This window comes from Opisthocomus hoazin, chromosome 2, assembly GCF_030867145.1.
Source record: "Opisthocomus hoazin isolate bOpiHoa1 chromosome 2, bOpiHoa1.hap1, whole genome shotgun sequence".
NCBI lineage: Eukaryota > Metazoa > Chordata > Aves > Opisthocomiformes > Opisthocomidae > Opisthocomus > Opisthocomus hoazin.
Window position 1 is genome coordinate 41962957 of NC_134415.1, and position 23340 is coordinate 41986296.

Genomic DNA, 23340 nt, shown 5'->3' on the forward strand with positions numbered 1-23340 from the left:
CTTCCCTGAAAGCCTCCTGGGGTAAATATATTTCACAAAATAATATTTGCTCTGGGATTTATCCTGAGATAAATTATTTCACAGAACATACTCACTTTCACACCCAAACTACATGCTGCTAGTTTTACAAAAGGTGGGCAATGTCAAAAGAAATCACTAATTCCTACATATTTACCCCTAGGAGTCCTCACACCGGCAAACGGTCTCTCCGAGTCCTTTACAGTTGGCAACACGGTAGCCAACAGACCCAATCTTTGCATTGCAAAGTTGCTTTTTAATAAGCCAGGAATCAATCACATTGGCCAAGCATGGTCCCCTCTGCCTCCTGCCCCAAGCTTGGTATAAGTATAATGAGAAATGGCAGCATTTATTAATCTACCTTTTCCATTTCAGTTTTATCTCACCTTCTGCAAATCTCCAAAGGCCTTCCACTTCATACATTAAAGCTCCATCCTTCCAAGCCTTACACTACATTTCACCTCAATTAAAGCCTGGCTTTGCTGCAGCAAGCTTGAATCCCTAGCTGGCTGGTAGATGTGGGAAATGCAGAGCTGCTCCTCTACCCTCCAGCAGTGACCCAGGCCAGGCGGCACGCTCTGAAGAGGGCAGAAGGTCTGACTAGGCTTACATTAGGGCAAGCTCACACAGCCAAATTGTGCCAGTCTTCATGTGGCATTTTGCGCAAATGTGATGCTTTAATTTGCATAATTGCAGTCAGTCTCTATACAGCTCCAAGTCCATGGTGGTGGGGGACTGCACAGACAGTGGAGTTGTCTGCGATTATTTGCACAACAGCAGTAGTGCAATCGTCACGTTGCAACTGCTCTTCCAGCCTGCCTCAAACCGACCAATTCCTTTGCTGATGGAGGGTATGCAGTTCAGGGTATCCAAATCACCCCATTAATGCAACGTGATGAGGAAGCACAAGAAACTCATAACCATCCTCTAAGCTCATTAGTGACACAGCCACTTTCTTATTAGAGCACAGAGCCAGAGCTGCAGAGGTATTCAAGCTCATCAGCCATCTTTGCATCCAGCCTCTGCAACGTGTTCTCTCTAAACGCCATCAGCTTTTTCCTTGCCCCCCAACACAACACCCAGTGTTACAGTTCCCAAACAACCGCTCTCCCTCTGCTGAAACCGAACTCCCGATTTCCAGACTCAGAAGTTCACCCATTCAGACTGAACTAAAGCACAAAATACAAAAGCAACAGAGACACACTCTTAGCTCGATCTTCCACATGAGGTTCGGCGAATAGGGAAGGAACTGAAACGCTGAAAAAGTGGACCAACCATGTCTGGGGGCAAGGGAGCTGATAGAAAACCAGGGTGAGGACCTCCAGAAAAGCCATAAAGAGATAGGGATAACATAGGGATGGATGAGAAAAGGAAGAAGGAAGTCCTTCTGACTAACTTGCAAATGTGTAGCACCAATTCCAGGAGAAGGCATAGCTGAGCGATGAAATGCATTTGCTGGAGACAATTTTCACCAGACAGGTCTGTTGAACCCAGTTGCCCCTGTCCCACCCTCATCATAGTCTGCATCCCAAGGCTGCAAGAGATGACTCTGGAGGGTGTTTCATCAAAGATACGCAACATTGTATCACTGTACGAGAATGACAAATTGATGTTAGATTGCAACATATTTGTTGATTGCATGAGATACATAATGTATGGCAAGTCCCCTGTCATAATGTCCAAGATCTCAATATATTTTCTGAGAAGGTAAAAAATTTCAAGGGTCCAGGACTGAATCTGAATTTAGGCAGATGAAAGGCAGTAAATAGGCATCATTATGACAATATGTATCTTCATACAGCTCACCTTCAATTACTCCAGAATTCTCCTCATAATACCCTGAGCTCAGCTACAACCAAAATTATTTTTCTCACTTCAATTATTAATATTTACAATAATAATAATTATATTTCTTAATAGCAAATTATCAAATTACTTCAGCAAATCCAGCTCCAGAGTAAAAACAGTTGACAAGGAATATACGTGTGCCTGTACACCTGTATGTGTATATACATGGCACAAATAAACAAGGATGGAAACTGTTAGTACCACTAATTTATAATATCCTTGCTTCATATAGGGTGAACAGACAAGGTACTCATGAAAAAATAATGTCAAATATATACAGTGGAAAACTGACAATTCAAGTCAGACAGTTATTTAATCTCTAAATTTAATGCTCTTATCTCCGTAACATATTACATTTAAAAATCCCAACAGCCACAAATAATAAAATTCTCTTCCTGTTCCCCAAATTTCACTTTGCTTTCAGGATAAGGCGACGAAAATTGAACTGTCGAAGCAAAGGACTACAGAGAGTGCCATGCAGAGGATTAAAAAAATAACTAAGTCAGTCAACCATGTTCCAGTTTTCTCTGTGCCGAGTAACCCTTTGCCCTCTCTCGTTTTTATTTGCTTTTCACTGTATTGCTTTACGTAACTGTTCTCTCCAGCTCATGAATTTCCAAGGTGAACAAAAGCTCAAGCGATTACATTCAGCTTGGCCACAAAGGTGATTTTTTTCCACTAACTTCTACTTACCAGGTTTTATATCTTTAAACACATAAAAGTATTAAGCCTGTTGCGGTTAAGTTGATCGATTCGGCTTCTAAACATCTGCGCTTTCCCATTTTTGACTGGAACAATAGTTCTGATAATGTTAATAACTACAAAAATTAAAATGGATTAAGGCTGGAAAGGAAAAATTGTTTGGTGGTTGTTTTTTCTTCCCCTTCACAGGCCAGGTTGCCCTTATTTTGGTTCGGGTACCTAGAATTGCTTTTCGTCTCCTTAAGCATCACTTTTACCCATACTGATATCCTACAAAAAACGGTTGGTCTTTTCAGAACAGATCCTACACAAAAAGGACTGGAAGTCAATTATCTGAAGTTATTTTCAGCGATAGCTCTGATGCAGCCTGACCTGGAGCCACACGAAGGCAAAAGCAAGCGCAGCCATAATCCTTCCTCCCTATAGCACGAGTTTACTCGTGACGTTTTCTTGATCTGACCTTTCTTCAGCAGCGAAAGCTATTGCTGGAGATAACGGCAGCCTAGGGAAACCAAGAGACCCGTGCTTACAAAAATGTGCAAAACACCAGCAGATCCTCAGCGGCATTCAGTCTGTAATCCTAGCAAGGTAATGAGATTTATAGAAGCTAAATCCTAAGATTTTTATTACACTGTGAAAACATGTTCAATTTTAATATTCATCAACGTCTGTGAATTCAGCTTATCATTTGTTTATAGCACTGTTGATACAAATTTCAACCTAAATTTGTATAGAATCTACACAATTAACAAGTCAAAAACAAGTCCCAGAAGTTTACTTTGAGATCTACTTCACTCCTTCCCATAACATTAAAAGAATTTTATCTTCATAGTGATACAAACTAAAAAATGATGAAATTTCACGCTCCCGACCTCCAAAATCCTGATAGCATTTTACCTCCTACATATAGCACATGACAATTGTCTACGTTCACTATGAATTCTTTCCACACTCCTGAATTATCAGAATTGTTACCTGAATTATTGTTATTTTCTCTGAATTACCAGGGTCTGGATCAAGCCGTCAGCAGAGAGCAGATGTGTTATACCTAAGGCAAACTACGAGCTGACAGTTCTTACTTTTTTCAGTATCAGGTGAGTTCTTGCACTAGCAAAGCATCACTTCATCTAGGAAGTCCTTTCACCAGAAAGTATTTATCCCGATGGTGAGAGTTTAAAGTGACAACCAAAATACAGTCAGAACTAGCAAACTATAGATTTTCAATTTATCAGAAGGCTATTACTAATGCTTGCCTGTTCTTTAAAGAAAGATATTTGTTTTACATAAAGATACATATCCCTGGTGATTTTAGACTTCAGAAAAATGACATGGAATAAGAGGCTGCTCTTTGCCCTTAAATTTGAAAGAAATTATCCTAATTTCTTAATTTACGCTGTTGCTTTTAGTATTTGTGTTGCGGTCGATGTAGTTTGAGAGTCAGCATGACTAGGCCGCTTAAGCAAAACAGTTAGCATACCTGGACGGGCCGTTGGAAAGGACAGCTGAGAATAACAATTGAGAAAGTTCTGATAGTGCACATGGTGTGGGTTAGCAAAAACAAGATGTGTTCAAGGATGTGCAGGCGGTCTGTTGCTATTGGCGTTAGTGCATAGTTACCAACCATAAGGGAATGTGGGGTGCGTGAACAGCGCGTGATTTATGTCTGTAGCCTATTCGAATAAGCGTGATCGCGTGTGCAGATGTGAAAAATGTATATAACCACGCAAGCAGAGCAATAAATCGAATCGGCTGTGCATTGTATCAATGTGTGAGAGTCATTCCTGTCCCTGCATGGATGCTGAAACTCGGCATATTTGCTATATAGTACTGTATACTATTAACTAAGTTTCATGACACCTCTGTCAGGCAGATGTTTTAAAAAAGGAAACAGAAGAGATATACAAAGTTTTGGGAAAAACCCTCTAATCCATAATCCTGACGTGATTTCCTCACGTTTTTCTGGGAAGAATCCTGCAGTGGAATCCCAGACTTCATATTCAATTAGGACAGAAAATACTCTTTGCTCATAAAACTTGCTTAACATCTCACAAAACTCCAACAAAAGTGCAGTTGCATGGATCACCAGTACCTTAAACATTGAAAAGAAATGCGTGTGAAAAACACCCACTCTGTGAATAAGTTCAAGCATATAAAAGCCAAGAGCAAATACTCACGCTAATGTATAATATTTGATCAGTCTCAGATATTAAACTGCAAAATATATAATGCTGCAAGGAAATAAAACTTATTGGCAAATCAGCCCAGAATACTAGTGGCAGAACACAGCCCCAGGGGAGAGGCACATCTCATATGGAAAATAACATGACAAAGTCCATAAAACAAGTTCAAATGCATCTTAATGCCAAGGAACAGTGCAAAACCAATGCATTTATTTTCTATTAATGACAAGGTCAGATATAAATCTGTGACTGAAATCTGCAGCTAACCTAACACTGAGCAGCAGCGACCGTTCACCATATGGAGCAGCGTTGATGCGGAGGGGCAGGAAGGGCACGAGAAGGGCAACTCTCCAGCTCATTCCCCTGGCCCTCCCGGCAGATTCGCGTCCGGTTGAAATTTCATGCCAAAAGAGCTTTACAGCGATGCTCAGAGAGGGACAACAAGATTAAAAAGGACATAAAGAAGGGGGCAGGGAGCTATAGATGTTTTCAGGGAAAGCCAGCAAGGTATAGGGATAGAGGAGGACAAAACCATTGTGCAAAAGAAAAGATGGACTGCTCAAAAGGAGAGAATGAACCAGCAGTGATGAGCACTGAATATCAAGAACAGATGAAGGCAAATGCAGGCTAAAGTGCAACTGCTTTAGGATTTTATTTTTAGTCATATTGTTCGAGAAAATTGGCTTTCAAAGCAGACTACTTCATGATAGCACGTTCATCTGCCTTTAACCAGGATGTATAAAGACTACATTGCCAGAATAAAGGAAACTTTAAATGTTGCTGTAAACTCTTTACTGAACAAAAAGACCTCAAACTGTCAGCTACAGATCCTGAACCTAACTTTCCAAAGTTTGAAGCACCAGTACTGCAGAATGTTTCTCATTAGAAGTGTTTTTAAGAGTACTTAGAGGAAAGGGTTCATTTTGTAGTATTATCAGTAATGTCAAGGACAGTAAGAATTTATGTATGCAAGTTGTAATGGATTCTCAAAACCAGAAACATCTATCATCAGAAAATATTAATGAAATTTGACATAATTCATGTAAACTCAGTCTACTGGCATTTATGAACCAGTCACTTCAAATTCCCCATTTCTAGCCACATTAGGTCTTACACATACAGTCTTTCCACCATGAAAAAACTGACCTATTAAAATTCAGAGATGGCAAGCAGAAAGCAAGGTTACTTATTGAAGCAGAAGGAGTAGACACGCCACCAGACTGCCCAGCCTTCTGCTGGGCAGAGATCTAAATCCAGTTCAGAGACACGGAGAAGAATCAGAGCGACTTTAAACTCTGGAAAGGCACATTTTCTACAGAGCATTTCTTTGCTTCTGTCAAAACACATGAAAAATTAATGCCGATTCATTACACATCAATGCATTTGTATACTCCCCTGTTATCAAGTGCCCAAATGAAAACAGTCTGTTCTGAATAATTTAGTCCTGAATCATCAGCCAGCTTTCTTCTGTAAATCCAGGAGATCTTCACTATTCGCCAAATCACATCTACGACTGACAACCTTTTAGAAAAGATGTTCTCTCTATTAAGTTTCAGAAAGGTACCAGCATATGTGTATTTGATGTGCTACAAAACTTGCTATTTAGAACAGATACAAATATGCTAACAACAAAGCAAAAACATGTACAAAGGCTATAAAACGTGATGGTTTTAAGTTTGTGGGCTGGATCCAGTGCGCAAGAACAACTTGTTCAACCTCCAATAGTTGTCTCTGCGACTATCTTTCCAGGAGGTTCCCAAACACATGTGGGAAGAGGCTGAGGGTTGGATGAACTGTTCTGGCAACTCACTTGCTGCCTTTTCAGCCCCAGGGTTCCCAAAACTCAGCCCATTACAGGAGTGTGCAGCCTGATGTGAACTGCCTCAACCAAAAGCTTTTCAGCAGAGAACCTATTTAATCCAAAGCTGAAGACTACATGAAATCACAGCTCTTAAAATAAATGCCAATTTTGCCTCAAGTGGTGACAATGGTAATTACTCCGTGATTATTTCTGTAAGTACCAGTCTAATACCCTTATTCGCACCAAGCATCAGACTTGCCAACAGCTCACTACTCTCCTCAGCAAAGGAGGCAAAAGTTACGTCTGATGGCAGTTCAGAAAATACATCCACACAACCCCTTCCTTTTGAAATATGAAGCCACATTGCTAAAATAATTCATTTTGGTTTCGTTGTGGGGCTCTTCAGTAAGAGAAATTACAGTGCCTCAGAAATGCATATTCTTCCTTCACATTCATATGCCCTTTCTCTCATTGCACAGGGTGGAAGAAATATAAATGTACTTGCTGATTGATGTTACCGTAATCATCCATTACTGGGGAAGAAACAATTTCAAAACAAGAGTCACTAACTACATAATTCCCTTACGAAATACAACAGTGGCTCTGAGTTAAGGATTTTTTTTTTTAATGAACACGGGTATTCTTCCCATTTGCTCACTGATGTACTCATTGTAACTTACTTACTGTAACCCCTTTTTTAAAAAAACTTTTTCCATTTGTTACTAATGGAGTATAATTTTTTCCAATCTCAAGATCCTGAGCAGAAAACTCAACCTTTTTGAGGCTAGGAAAAAACCTAAAAACACACACCATTATTGCATCGGTCACTACAGGGATACACAAGTGGAAGGTGGAGGGTCACCACCTAGGGAGGGTAGGCTTTCAAAGACTGGGAGAAAAAGTGGATCAACAGAAGAACTTCCAACAATATATACTGTCTCTGTAGGATCCCAATTTACTTGTACATTCATTCTCGCCTTGGTATAGCCACACAGTTTCAAGTAAATCACTCGGTCTGCACAGGTATACTCTGGGGGTGTGTGTGTGTGTGTGTGTGTGTGTGGGTGTGTGTGTGTGTGTGGGTGTGTGTGGGTGTGTGTGTGCGCGTGCGTGCGTGTGTGTGTGTGTACACTAATGGAATATATTTTATCCAATCTCAAGATCCTGAACAGAAAACTCCACCTTTTTATATACACACACACAGTTTCGGTGTACTTAATCTAGGTACTGTTTTGCTATAAGCTATTAAAATATTATGAAATCCAAGGAAACTTGCTAACTGTTAACTATTAACATCAAAACCCCCAAATTAGCTGATGGTATGGTTTCCAGTAGCTACTGCTAAGAAACGAGGTTTGAAGAATTGCTAACACATTGCAGAGGAAAAAGATACCAAACTCAAACACATTTCCTGCCAGAAAAAGAGAAAAAGAGAAGATAGGAAGCCGTGCCTTTAGTTGTACATTCATATGAATTATAAAGATTAAAAAGAAATGCAGTCTTCAGACGGATAGAGCTATACATCTCTTTCAGGCAGATAAGACCAGATTGCACAACATGACTGGTAATAAAGATGTACTTGTAACATGAAAATAGGTGTTATGTAAAATAAAGAGGAGTCTTTCCCCTCATTTGTCCTAAAATGTAAGGGATGCTTGACCATCATAATTTGTGAACTTTATTCTTTTTCAGCTTCTATTTTGCAGGTATTACCTAATGTTAGTATTTGATCGGGGAAAAAAAAAAAAAATTAATTGACTTTGCAGTGCATGGAATACAATTTTAATGTAACTGCTAGTACAGCTGATTTTATGTTTGATTTCTACATCCTCAAATTTTCAAAGCTTAACAAAAAGAGAACTGTCAATACATATATGAAGATACAAAACAAGCAAAAATTGCATTCACCACCCAGAATGTATCTTTGTATCCGAAGATGGACCACAAGTTCAAGTACGTTAAAGGCCCAGTGGTGAAAATTACACTGATTTGATTTGGATGCAGTGAATTCAGCACCAGGCAGAATGTCTCAGCGCATACATAGCTAAATCAGGTTAGTATATTTTGCAAAAGAAAGTTTACCTGCCCATTTTTTCCCAGTTCCATTTCAACTATTGCAACAGGAGTGTTTATCTGATCGATGCGTCTTGACTGTGCCTTCAGATCGACTCGCCAGTTCATGTTTCTCAAGACATTATCCCAACGGCTTTGATTGATCATGCTCTCGTGGATCTTTATGCGGTGGTTCTTCCAAAATTTTGCAATGACTGCAGCCTGATCTGATGTGATGCCACCTTGTTTTTTGGTTTGGGCAGTGAGAAAAGCCTCCAGCTGATTCAAATCCATGTCCGCTGAAGCAATTGACTGTAGGGAAAATAAGAGCAGAAAAAGGGAGAAGCTTGATCAAAAATACTCTCTAACAGTCTAAGCTGAACAGTCTACGAAAAGGTCGCACATTTGGGGTTTTACAAAGATTGGACTTTAAAGGGATAGTGCAAACAAAGCTGGGTTATGGAAACAACCTGACAACTTTCATTAAAACTCAATTTGCAAGCGCCTACCACTTCTCCAAGATCCCTGTCCCCAGACAGCTGGAGGGTAATGGATCGTTAACAGTGATGAGGAATGCGGGAGCGCCTTTGGGAATGCAGTACTGGTACAGGATAACAAGGAGGCTTCTCACTGTCTGCCTGGCCCTTTCCCCAGTAAGGCCTAGGCATACCCAAATGGTCACTGCTGAGAGCACTGGGTCAGGCACAATACTGCTGTTGTGATGGTCTGTTAAACAGGAAAGCTGGGGCAAGCACGGCATGTGCCCAGCCAAGGCTGAAATGAGTGACGAGACATCCCAGCTCGTTGCAACATCCAGTTTCATCTGCCACCTCCACACCGCAGACAAGGAAGCAAAACTGGGAAACGCTGCACCAGCCAAGCTGCAGCAGCAAGAGCGCGAGTCTCCCAAGAGAGAGCGTGAAGCAGCCCTTAAAAATGCAATTGCAGCTTCTTCTGAAGCGTGAGGGGACCCTGTGAGGATAAATACTGTATCTGTCTTTTGCAAGGGGGTGTAAGGGATCATTTACTCCTCCTCCCTTCACAGCGACAGAAATGATTCTTCCCAAACCACTTTTTTAATAGATATCCATTTTTTCCACCTATTTTTCCAAAGCTGATAATCCTACAGCCTTAAATTTGCATTGCCTAACTGGCAATGGTTGCTAAATACAGCCATGAAGGGAGGGGATGACCAGCGGTGGAGAGAGAGGAAACTGTGGCCAAGTTTCCCCATCGTAGTTTCAAGCAGATGCTTTTGCTTCATTCTCACCCAAAACGGGTGCAGCTTATCCTAAATGAACACGCCACCTCCAAGCAGGCAGCGATAGGGAGCATAGCAGGTGAAGTGCAGCCAACACTGCAACCCTTGGGATTTCCCTCCATGTAGTTTTCCTTGACACAGTATTCCCACTGCTGTACTCCGTATGTTCAGGGAAGTAACGATCTCGCTCTCGTTAGCCAAGGGCGTGGCAGCGTGTGGCTTTTGGCCGGACACACACTGTGTGCTTCACAGCGCTTGTCTGCAAAATTGGGTGTCGCTTATCTAAAAACCAACGGGTTAGCGCTCCGTGAGCTCGCCGAGGACGCGAGACCTGCTGCTTCTCCCCATTTCATCGGTGACGAACTGAAGTTGGCAGTGGGGTGAGCTACCGGGTAGGCTTTGCTGCCTTCCTCTAGACCAGACCAATATCAGAGGATGCGATCTTAGCCACCTCGGGAGCAGCCTCAAATAAAAAGGCAGGTAAGAAAAAAAAACAAGCACAAGAACTAGCCTGAAACAAAGAGCTCACACGTCACATAAGCAACAGAGAAAGGCGGTGGGTTTGCTGCTCTGAAGGGAGCAAAGCCAACATCGTGACGTGCTCAACCTTCAGCAGATACACCGCCACATCCTCCGTGCCCTGAGTTTTTTTCCAAGAGAAAAGCAAACAAGAAACAACTCCCCTAAAAAACCCAAACAAACAACTTAGATTTACAACTCTTACGCTGCCTTTTATCATCCAGTGTATAAGATCTTTCTCCTAAGGGTTTTGTGGTATTTTTTATAAGAGGAAGCACTGCTTTCCCTCGCTCTCACAATGGATTAGCTGCCATCTGTTACGTGATCGAGAAATGAAATGGCAATCCACATGAAGTAACTGCTCGCCTGTATCAGGGTTTCAGCTTAATAGGAGCACCTGCCAATTTACTACAAAATTTCAGATGCGTGGTGCACCGCTCTGTCTTTTCTACAAGGCATTCAGCGTATCTGTATATGTTGTTTGCTTTTATCATGAAGTTATTTAACTTAAGAGTAATTATCCCATAATATCTAACTATGCTGTAGTGAAAAAAGCACTTCATTTTCAAAAGAAAAGCTATTTAGATTTATAGTCCTTTCCTACACCCACATCTTACATGAACAGGACTGTCTATGAACAGCTGTGTGAAATATTATCTGTTTTCATATTTTTCATATCACTACATCTGTGTGGGGATCTGCTTACATGTTATGTGACACCAACTGCTGCTTATGTCCACCTTTTGTGCCGGTTTCTGTGAAGGGGAGAGGAACAGAGGTGAAAAAGCAACTTCAGACCCCAGCACCATGTGTAAGCCCTGTCAAGACCAAGATCAAGTCAAAACACAGGCTTTCTTCTCAGTTCAGCTGTGCAGAAAATTGCCTTCTGTTCTATTCCTGTGCAGCAACCAAGAACACAAACTGCGTCCTCTGCACTGAATGAAGCAAAGGTGTCATGGAGAAACATCTAATCTGTACTAAATGTGAACCTAATGCAGATCCACCAGATCAAACAACCAGGTAACCCTTTCCTTGGCTTGATTTTATAACTGTCAAATATATCACATTTGTAATTCTTAGAGGTTTCTTTTAACCTCACCCCCTTCACAACAACTCTTTTGCCAGATGCAGCAAGATCTCTGGCAGTGCTTTGCTAAGCTGATAAAATACACACACAAACTTCCTTATTGTGCTTGAAACATGACATAAATCTAACTGCTAAGTCTATCTGAAAGAGGAAGCTTATGACCAAGCTTGCAGTTGAAGTGTAAGGAAGACAAAACAACATTACCAGGGTTTATACAGGACAGTTAAACTTGCCTGTTTGGCAAATATCATCAACAGATTGATGGTTAGTTAAGACCCAGCACGAGCTACATTTAAAATCTCTGTACGTTCATGTACTATAAGCACCCTGATACATTTTGCTACCAAAATACCATCACATAAACCAGAGGAAGGAAACCATCTATCACACTTAATAATCATTTCTCTCTCTCTCTCAGACACGTGTGCACATGTACACACAATATGGATCGCTTAATACTGCACACACAGAATCACAGAATGTTTGGGGTTGGAAGGGACCTCTGTGGGTCATCTAGTCCAACCCCCCTGACAAAGCAGGGTCACCTACAGCAGGCTGCACAGGACCTTGTCCAGTCAGGTCTTGAATATCTCCAGAGAAGGAGACTCCACAACCTCCCTGGGCAGCCTGTTCCAGGGCTCTATCAAACATACATACACAGCTAAGGAACCAGAAGATAACAGCCATACTGTATTTTGGCAGAATATTTCTCAGATGATGCATGTTTTAAATTAACATATCGATACAGTCCATCATTCCGACTAGAATCCCTCTCAGCTTGGAAACAGGACTGCAACTTAAAAACTCCTTTTGTTAAAAAAAAAAAAAAAATTAATTGGAAGCAGGTAGAAGCAATCAATGAGTTATACCTCAGTACAGTTGCATGAAGATATTAATGAAGGCTATTTTCTTTGAAATTCCTCAACAAAACCTACTGGCTATAAAGGTTTTCAAGTCACAGAAGAACAGCAACTCATTTTAATATTCTTCTTCATCTTAACTTGGCAACATTTCACTGCGGACAGGAAACTTGATAGAAGTTACAAAGAATGAGAGAACAATTACGGTCTTTGCTGATTTTCCATCTCCTTTCTTGTACGAACACTTACACAGCTCATTCTTTAAACAAGCGTAATTCTACCCCATTGCTCATACGAATGACCACAGTTAAACTGTGGACTTCTTTTTAAGCTTGAGGAAATGTTTCAATTTAACTTGACAAAAAATATATATTTCCACTCATATTCTGAACAGCATTACAAACAGTTCTTTCCATTACTTTTAACAATGCTTATTTATTACATAGAATATCAAATTACAGTAAATGCACCTTATTGATATTTCCAAGGATTTATTTAAAGTTAAAACACAAGCGGTTCTTCTGTGCTTATAACTAAAGACAGATAAAATATATCTGATTCTATGTCTCCCCCTCACGCTTTTAAACCCTTGGAGCTTCGGATGAGCATTTACCACCACCAGGACAAAGACCGATGTTGTCCAGCTCCCACAGCAGTGATGAAGACAGTTTCACTGCTGGAATAAACAACACAGACATTTTAGCATCATTACTGGAAACTTCTCAGGACTTACAGTTGTTGAAACCTATTTTATCCACCAGCTCCTACAGCTGAACCACTATCAGCATTGCTCCAAGAGGGATATATCTTATCAATGCCAATTACTTAGTACAAACAGACCTTAAAGTGCAGAATCTACTGCAGTAACTTGAGCCACTGTACTGTCAGTGGCACATGTCATTCTATTATATTGACTTTATATCCTGAATGAAGTGTGTGTACATGGAGATCCTGCCACCTCATCTCTTCAGCAGTCACAGAATCATAGAATCATTAGGGCTGGAAAAGACCTCTAAGATCATCAAGTCCAACCGTCAACCCAACACCACCATGCCTGCTAAACCACGTCCCAAAGTGCCATATCTACACATTTTTTGAACCCATCCAGGGATGGTGACTCCATCACTTCCCTGGGCAGCCTGGTCCAACGCCTAACCACTCTTTCAGTGAAGAATTTTTCAATAACCATACTTTTGCAATATATTATCACAGCCTCCATTTTATTTACAGACTGTCCGATCTCTACGCAGTTCTACAGCACATCAAGAAGAGCTGCGCTAGAAGTATGACACCAAGGAAAAAAAGTGTAGATGTGGCACTTCGGGATATGGTTTAGCAGGCATGGTGGTGTTGGGTTGACGGTTAGACTTGATGATCTTAGAGGTCTTTTCCAACCTATGATTCCATGATTCTAATTCCAATTTTTATTGGTAATCACAAATAGTTTACTATTTTGACATAAAAATCTTCAACTAACAAAAAGCAGAAAAGTTTTCTAAGTAAGTATAAAATTGTAGCTACAGTATGCCAGTGAGTAATTTCATTTACATTACTATGACTATTCACTTGAGTGACTAAGTAAAAAAAGCCTATTTTCAAAAATAGAGTCTGTAAAAGAACACCATTAGCTATTAAAAATTTCCTCACATTATGTATTTTGAGATTTACTAAAGTATGCTTTTTTTTCCCCCTAGAAAGCACAGCTTATGGACAGCATGTCACACTACAAACGTGCAAATCCTGCCCTCAGCAACCGGCTGCACCTTTCTTTCCAGAGGCTGGGCAGGTGCTTTTAAATAACAAGAAACAGTTTTGGTCATACTGACTTCTCCTTGTATTCACCCTCAACACCCACCCACTATGTCTTCAAATATAATTCATCCAATAAAAATAAGACTTCAAATACTATTTCCTTAATGGAACAATATTTGATAATCTGGAGAGTTTTGTACTGCCTTAATTAGATCCATTAGACATGTGCCTTGGTACACAGAACAGGAAGAGAGACTTAAATTCATTATCTCTCCTGAGAAATAAAGCCTGACAAGCATACAATACTAGTGAGAAACAACAATTGGTACAATCCACTGGGAAAAAAGAACACACTTCATTTCCAGAAACAAAACATTATTTGTCAACCATTATGGAAGAGCTCCAAGAGCTGGCCATGCCAGCAAGTGTAGGCATTTTCTCCAGCTGACCCTCAAAATCACAGGCTGCTGCCAGCCTGTAGCACAAAGACATCACAAGCTCAGAGAAGCAAACAATACTGTGCCATGCACCCTACTAATGACCCCCCCAAGTTCTGGGGGATCTGGGGCTGAGAGGCTATTCCTGTATCACAACTCTGGTAACTCAGATGCTCTTAGAAATACAACCTTCAAAACTGTTTCTCAGTCCCCTGGAGTGCATGCACGGAGAGGGCGGACCAGCCGCAGACAAGAGGAACACGTCAAGGGACCCCACTCGGCCAAAACGTTTTGATCACACAAAAGCAACTCCTGTTAACGTCAGGATACTGTGCATTTCTTTCACTTCTCATCCTCAGAAGAAAATGCTTACTGGATCTGGGCCAAAAAGAGAGTGCCTGCTGCATGCAGGTTTGGGGTGTGCAGCATCTTTATCCTTATCTAAAAAGAAGGGCAAGCCTGGGGGAGCAGGGGGGGAACAGAAGCCGGTCTCACCATCTTTGGGCATAATGGCACACGCGGGTCCTGGCGACACCAAGCTATTTGTCCAAGTTAGCTCAGCACATTCTTCTGCAAATAGTACCTTTAGACAGGAGGAATTTGAGAACATCTCTGCAGCCCTGTGGTTTCTGGGTGCTCCCCTGTAAGAATCTACTAACCAGACACTCTCCCAAGGGCTGCTAAGATATCCAGTCCTGTAAGAAATGAGCTGTTCCCATAGATGTTCCCTGGATATCAGTCCAGCAGACTTTCCCACGTTTCTGGAGACAGTGGAGGTTTTCAGAGACTTGGTAGGTTGTGCCTCACAAACACTGTTTATTAGAGTCCACGAGCTCTCTTGAGAATTGGATTAAGATAAAATTAGACGCAACAGCCTGCTTGTTTGCTCTTGGAAATGGAGATCCATCTTTCAGAAAAAAACCCAAAGCAAAAGGCTTCTACATCCCCTGCAAATTTGAAAGTCAGAAATCACAAGTGACCTTAACAATACATTTAGTACTTCTATATCAAAGTAGAAAGGTTTTAACTAATCTTTAAGTCTTCATCTTCTGCAAGGGAGATCACACGAATTTCTTTTATTCAAGTTTCATAGTATGTCCCAATCTTACTTTAGTTTGAGCTGTAATACAGTTAAAAGTGAAATGAAACTGTTTGGTAAGAGAAAGAGAGCTAACTGTGAATCACTAAGAGGATAATAATATATATATATATTGTTTAAAAGCCTGTAGTTAGATTTTTTTCTAGTGTGTAATACATCTTCTGCAATACCTATTTCTTATTCCAACATTCATAGCCTTCTAATGCATTGCCAAGGAGACACTAACCAGGCCAATGGACATTCAGCAGACTTGTAAATATTTTTAGATTTGAGTTATTCCGACTTCCATCGAGCTTTCCTCTTGGACGGGAGGACTTGCAATACACAGCAACAACAATAAAATTACTTCACTGCTACTGCAGATGGGAAAAATGTGTGTGCATGATGAAGTTTCTGGCAAAATTACATCCTTCCTGCGTTTCTAATCTTTTTAAGCTTGATTACACCCAAACTTGTCAAATGTGCACATAGAAGGTCTCTTCTCAGTGGGTCGCCTTCATGCTTCTTGACTGACTCCTCCATTTTCTACCTCAAGGTTCCCAGGTTCCCACAAAGCAAAACCCCCCAAACCCCTATGTTATATTTTTGCACACAAGCTCACCAACCCCAATGTTCTCTGCTAAAATTACTGTTTCATCTGAACATGAAGTTCAATAACGGGGAAGCACATATACAGCTATTTTTGGCCTAGCTTACAATTGAACGCAAAAGAGATCTCAGCATTAGTTTTTAAAAGCATCTGAAGTGACCAGACCATTTTCCCTCCAGCCTGCCTCTACCATTAGTCTGTGCGTCTGTGGGAAACGACCAGTTTGAACTCCTAATTCCATACAACACCACTTCCTAAATTTATTTGCAGGAAACATCATTTTTCTGCAGTATGAAGACTCATTTGACGACAAAGAAGGATGAAAGGTTGATTAAAATCGGCAGCCACCAGATGAACCACAACCTGAGCCATGCTCCTGTGGTCAGATCATTCTTCCTGCAAACCTGCTGTGCTGAGCTCCAAAAAGTGGATCCCCCACCCCAGCCCCATCCTAAAAACCATCTTTAGCTGAAGGAAAACTGAGAATCGTCAGTATTACTGTGTCCGGACCTACTTAAAGACTCTGTCTAGGCTTTATACCACTTACAGAACAAGAATAAATGAAAAAAAACCGCAACAGACCAAGCCCACTCACTAATAATGTTAGTCATAGCCAGATCTTAAAATGATGACTGCATACTCAGATTACACATAGATACTAAAAGCTTGGATTTTAAGCAACAAACATAAAAAAAGGAAGTGCCACCCCCTTCCTGTATAACAGTTTCCAAACTACTGAAATTATTTAAACTAGACAGAGGAAGAGATGTACAAGGAAAAAGGCAATGGGAAGCGCTCCTCAGAGAGCACAGATAGGCATTGGACCGGCTAGAGGGAGATAAAACAGGGAACCAAAAAAATATTCTACTAATAGCAGATAAACTTGCAACTAAAAGGGTCAAATAGGAGGATTAAAAATATATTAGAATTAAAAATGTAAATATAGATCATCCATCCTGGCCTGTACTCAACTGAATTGCAGCAAAAAAATCCCAAGCTTTGCTATCAGTTTTCTGCCTGCTTGAGACAAATTTTTTGCTATGGTTTAGAAAGCATTTTGCCACTTGGGGTGGAGGCAAAGAGATGTCGCATTTCCAATAGTTCTTAAACATGCAGCTGTGTTACAGACAAGTCTGATAGGTTCAACCTTTTTCAAAACGAATGTGCATACACATGCGCTCCCTGAACTATGCTTCAGTAGAAGCAGGTTGCTTTCTTTGAGAATGTCTAAAACTTTGCACGTTATGTTATTCAGTCTAAAATAGTTTATTCTTCAGTCCTCCTGAAGGAGCTGGATTCAGAAATAAGAACTCTCAACAGACAGAAGCCATTCATTCTATGCAGTGTTGCTAAAGACAGAGAGGAAAATAAAAGGCGGAGAGAAACCCAGATAGGGCAGAATAAACATCAGATGGTAAACACAAAAAAATTCAAGGGAGGGAGTAAAAGCCGGAAAAGAGAGACAAACACAGTAACAGTCCCAGAACTGGTGACGTGACCTGTCCTTCCCTTAAGAAACCATGTGATTGGTTTTTTTTCTGCTCCTCTGTTCTCTTAATACAATGAATGAGAACTGTGTTTATCAGGTTTCTACAATCATTCTGGGAAAATTACTTGCTGCCGCGGACTACTGCTTCATGTTTAATCTTGTTTCACTTAGGAGAGTTAAAAGTAGAAGTTGGAGCAGCTCATATTTTGAAGGCATGTAGAAGAAAAACAGTTGCAGCCCTACCCTGCGTGCAGTAACGGTGCAGACATTAGCAGAGCTTACTGTAGCTCTCTGCAGGCAGCGCTCCTGTCAGTAAAATCAGACAAAGCACAAACTTGCTTTATTATGAACCATGCACAGACAACACAATTCGTGTTCACTTTTACTCAGTGTATCTTGATTGTTTGCATCTTAAAAGCTTATGATTAACTCAGCTATTTTCCCTCTTGGTTTACATTTGCACGTCAGCTTCCTTTATAGCAAAGCATAGATGCTCCAGCAGTGAACAACATGAAATACATGAGTTGCACCCCTCAACTGTATGGTGTCTTGCCATATACTCTGATTCGGAGCCAAATTCTGACTCCAGGCTCCGCTTTCCTTCCTTTCACAGCACTATTGTATATCTTCTGTACTATTCTGGGCAATAGCCAGAGTTACATTTTCCTACCTGGAAGCAGCAAGGTTCCTATACTCCTAAACCAGGCTCACGCTGCAGTGTATCACTGCCTTAGCCCAAAGCCTTGCAGACACATTTCGCAGCAGCAAAGAGATCACCAGCTAAAGGAGACAAACTTACAGACTACACAGTTTCAAGGGAAGCAAGTAAAAGTGTTTTACCATTTGGTCATTCATCACCTATTTTGACAACTCGTGTTACATGTTGACAGCTTTGACAGACAAGAGGTAAGCTTTCAGTCTCAGGATACCAGCCAGCAGGTCTTTCTTTCCGCATGGATAAAATGGTTTTCCCTCCTGGCAGCTCAGTGAAATAGAAAACACATTCCCCAAACCAGTAGCAGCCATGGTGGTTGTTAACAGCTGAGCCTTTATAGGAGAAAGCAGCAGCAGGTCAAACTCTTCACTGTAGGAATCACAACTGCTCTGTAAAAGTCCCCACTCACCCCCTGGTGCTGGGAAAAATCACTTGATCGGGAGCAAAGCCCAAGCTGGGGAGCTCAGAAGAAACCGTACCTCACTTTCTCATAAAGATTTAAGCATCATTTGCTGTACCAAAAATGCTCTTGGAACTAATAAATGTTTTTTTTTGGGGGGGGAAAAAAAGGCTAAAGACTTAATGAAACAGCCAAAACATCAATCTGAAAGTATTCTCCAATAGAATTACATTAAATATTAATGACCCCCTTAATTACCCCAAGGGCATTGCATTCTCTATTTCTGTCAGGTTAGGCTCCTAACCAAGACATCTATCAGTAGAGCTGTCCAAGTAATGAGGTTTTCCAGTGAGTTTGTAGGAACAACTCCCCACCTCTGTGCCTCCACAGACAACATGCATTGGCCTCAAGAACTGCACATACACAACAGCGGTTTGCAGAGCTTGCAGACACACACACTACAGAAATAACACGGTGATTTAACGCTCTGGTCAGACCCCACCTGGAGTCCTGCATCCAGCTCTGGAGCCCTCAGCACAAGAGGGACATGGAACTGTTGGAGCTGGTCCAGAAGAAGGCCACAAAAATGGTCCGAGGGCTGGAACACCTCCCCTACGAGGAAAGGCTGAAACAGTTGGGGCTGTTCAGCCTGCAGAAGAGAAGGCTGTGGGGAGACCTTATCACAGCCTTCCAGTACCTGAAGGAGGCCTATAAGAAAGTTGGAGATGGACTTTTTACAAGGGCATGCAGCGATAGGATAAGAGGTAATGGCTTTAAACTGAAAGAAGGTAGATGTAGACTGAATATAAAGAAGAAATTCTTTACTGTGAGGGTGGTGAGTCACTGGAACAGGTGGGCCAGAGAAACTGTGGCTGCCCTCGCCCTGGAAGGGTTCAAGGCCAGGTTGGATGGGGCTTTGAGGAACCTGGTCTAGTGAAAGGTGTCGCTGCTTATGGCAGGGGGGTTGGAACTAGATGATTTTTTACGTCCCTTACAATCCCAGCCATTCTAAAAGGGATTCTTCTATAAAGTAATTTTTATTAATAGCACTACAGCTTGAACTGGATGCCTCCAAACAGGGACATCAAACAAAGATATCCTTGGGCAATTACACCCTTACAGTCTAAATCCCCCAGCCTTCACACGCAGTTCAGACCAGTAGTAATACTGGGGTCTAGGGTCTTCCCATTCATCATTGGGTTCCCCCATTATCTCTAGGTGGCCCGTCCCTTGCCTATCTCTAAGGTTGCAGCTTCTGTTAACGAATGTAGCTTCCTTAGCTTTTTGGCTTGAACCAGCTCTGGGGCCTTCTTTTACTCAACCAGGTAAAAGTTCAATATATTTAGGTGAAAGTTCACAGCTTGCGGCCTAAGGCTTCTGCAAATTTAGCTACTAATGCTAAGAAAGGCTAATGCTAAATGCTAAATACTAGTGCTAAACAAGTTCCACACAAGCAGTATACCAAATTGCACAAGACACATCACCAGTGAAAACTGTTTGGTGATAAACAAAATTTAACTTTAGGTTTCACCGTCGCAGGCCTAAACAACTAAAAACTTCAGCACTCAGATGCTCCAAGATAGTGCTGCCTATGGCCGCCAAAAAGAATTCAATTAGTTTTTCCCATGGTTTTTCTTTGGCTGTAAGTCAAATTGGGGGCTACCCATATTCAATAAACTCCCTACCATTTGTCCACACAAACTGGAAAATTTCTCTATCACTTTCTTTTCTTTACGAGATTTTTTATAGATGTTCTGACACGTCATAAATTCATAAATTGACAGGTCATAACATGAATCCTGTGAACAAAAGCACTTTCTCCCCTGAGCAAGAAACGACTGACACTCTTCTAACCTGGTTCACAAGAAGCCAGAGCCAGATCCTTCTCTTTTGGTCATGCAGGAGGAGACTTTATAAGCAGATGCAAAATAGAAGCACATACGTGGGTACTCATTGCATACAAGGAGACACATCCAGTAACCGATGGGAGAAGAGTCCTTCTACAAAGTTGCATCAGCTGCTCCTGCCTTTGGGCTCCTTAGAGTCCTCGAGAGAAAACCATCTTAGAGGTCCCAAGAGGTCTGAAGCAGCATAACAACCCGTAGCCTCTTGAGGACCCATCAGTAACGCACAGCTCTGGAAAACCACCCATCTCGCCCGTAACACTGGAAAGCAAACCATGCGACACATTGCAAGACCCCAACCAGCCTCAGAACCACAGCTTATCATCTTCGTCCTAGGCAATGCATACAAACCTCAGTGTGTCACTGAATGGTGTTAGAAGGGCGCTCATTTCTGACCTTTCTTCTTATGTTTGCATGTGTGCATACCTACTCTGTAAACGTATCTGTGAGCACCATATGAATACCTGACCAAAATAATCACACACTGCCTAAATCTGCTGTTTCTTCTTCTGCAGAAAAAGGAAGTTATGCATTTTTTTTCACTTTAAAAAGGTAAAAATTGAGTTTTATGAAAAAATACAAAAGAAATCACAACTAATTAAGACATATAAAATACTCGCACCATATTTGACCATGTAAAACTAAAGGGTACTTATACAAACAGCTTGTTAGAACAGAATATAAACTGCATTTGAACCAGAAATGGCAAAAAGAGTAAAACAGAACAGCACATCTGATGTGACAGTCTGACGAGAGACAACAAAGCCATGTGTAAATGTCAGACAAGGAGTAAAAATGTCTGTTGCTTACTTGCCTTTTACACAGATACTACTCCAGTGTCTGCATATATCGTCAGAACATGTTTCATAATCCTGGTATCATGGTTTATAGAGACTGCAAAGAAGGGAAAGAAAAAACTACCCACCAAGCTGAGGTAGGAAACTTTTGGCAGAGATCCCAAAACATCTCAACCGGAAAAAAAATCTAACCTTATTTGGAAAAACACAGAATTTCACTCAAACTATATTCGTATTGCGACTTCTTATTGTTAGGAGGGAGAGAGAGATGAAAAACATGCTTTCAGAAATATATTAACATATGTAAAATGATAATTACAAAAATTTTTTTTTAAATATTTAGAAAAACACTTAAGCCTAAAAATTGTTTGGACAAGTTGGCTATTATTTCACATTTGCTGTGCACAGTATATTTTATGTCTTTCAGTGAGATTCTGTTGTAATCTATTTTTACTTATGTGGAATTACATATAAAACAGTATTGTTAAGAGAAGGTGCCAAAGAATTCAAGGGATAAAAAACATATTCCAAGATCACTGTCACCTTTAGAAATGAAACACACAGTCCTCAAGGACAGCAGATAAACAGATATTGAACTCCTCAGGGAGCTGAGAAGCAGGAGAGAGTCGAGAAGGAGGAGGGAGTCACAGGCTTGCTGTACAACTATAGAACTACCAACTTTACAACAGACCCAGTACTCTGAATTAGATCTTGGGCTATCAGCTACAAAAAGGTGTTCACGCACTGTAACAAAGTGAAAGGTAAATCCCACTTGCTTTGCTCAAACAGTCCAATTTTAAATCATCGGGTGGCTAAAACAAGTACAGGGTGATTTGGTTTCCTTGTATGATTCGTAAGATTTATTTTCCCTGTATATGACTACTATATACAGTGGAACACAGTTACAGGAAACCCACTGTGCTTAATCTTCAGTGTTCAGAATACACAACAAAAAGGTCCCAAAACAAAAAAATAGTTTGGTTTTCCCAATAATGAACTCCTAATCCTTCACAGTGGAGGCCATCCATGTTCCAGTCAGTTCTGACTTACTCCACATATTAGATACTTTTTTTAAAAAAGTTATGTGTAAAAGCATGTATTTATAATGATAAATACAAAATTTTTACAAGGGATATTTCAGACTCTGCCGTTAAAGAAAGCCACTCACTTCATCTTGTTCTAAAGCCAATGATCCTCTAGGGATGAACCTGGAGCCCCCTCAGTCAGTTGCAGCCAACCCTTCCTGCCCAGGGAGTCTCACATGGAACCAGACTCGGGTGGTGGGCTGACCCTGGCTGGACGCCAGGTGCCCAGCGAGCAGCTCTATCACTCTCCCTCCTCAGATGGACAGGGGAGAGAAAAGATAATGAAAGGCTCATGGGTCGAGACACAGACAGGGAGAGATCATTCATCAATCACTGTCACAGGCAAAAAACTCAACTTGAGGAAAAATTAATTTAATTTATTACCAACCAAATCAAGAGTAGGACAATGAGAATGAAAACAAATCTTAAAAACACTCTCCCTCCACCCCTCCCTTCTTCCCAGGCTTAACTTTACTCCCAAATTCTCTACCTGCCCCCCCTGAGCGCAGGGGGACGGGGAATGGGGGCTGAGGTGAGTTCATCACACATTGTCTCCGCCATTCCTTCCTCCACAGTGGTGGACTCCTCTTCCACTTCCCCGGCTCCACCATGAGTCCTTCCCACAGGCTGCAGCTCTTCAGGAACAGACTGCTCCAGCGTGGATCCCCCACGGGATCACAAGCCCTGCCAGCAAACATGCTCTGGCGTGGACTCCTCTTTCCACGGTTCCACAGATCCTGCCAGG

At 41.2% G+C, this 23340-nt stretch overlaps 1 protein-coding gene across 2 annotated transcripts in view; it reads right to left on the reverse strand.

The window, feature by feature from the left end:
* Nucleotides 1-23340, reverse strand: part of COMMD1 (copper metabolism domain containing 1) — an 89389-nt gene that overhangs the window by 53959 nt on the left and 12090 nt on the right. For both annotated transcript variants that reach the window (XM_075413364.1, XM_075413365.1), the window contains exon 2: nt 8632-8913. In XM_075413364.1, coding sequence (XP_075269479.1) covers nt 8632-8913 — 282 coding nt within the window. The remainder of the gene's footprint in view (nt 1-8631; nt 8914-23340) is intronic.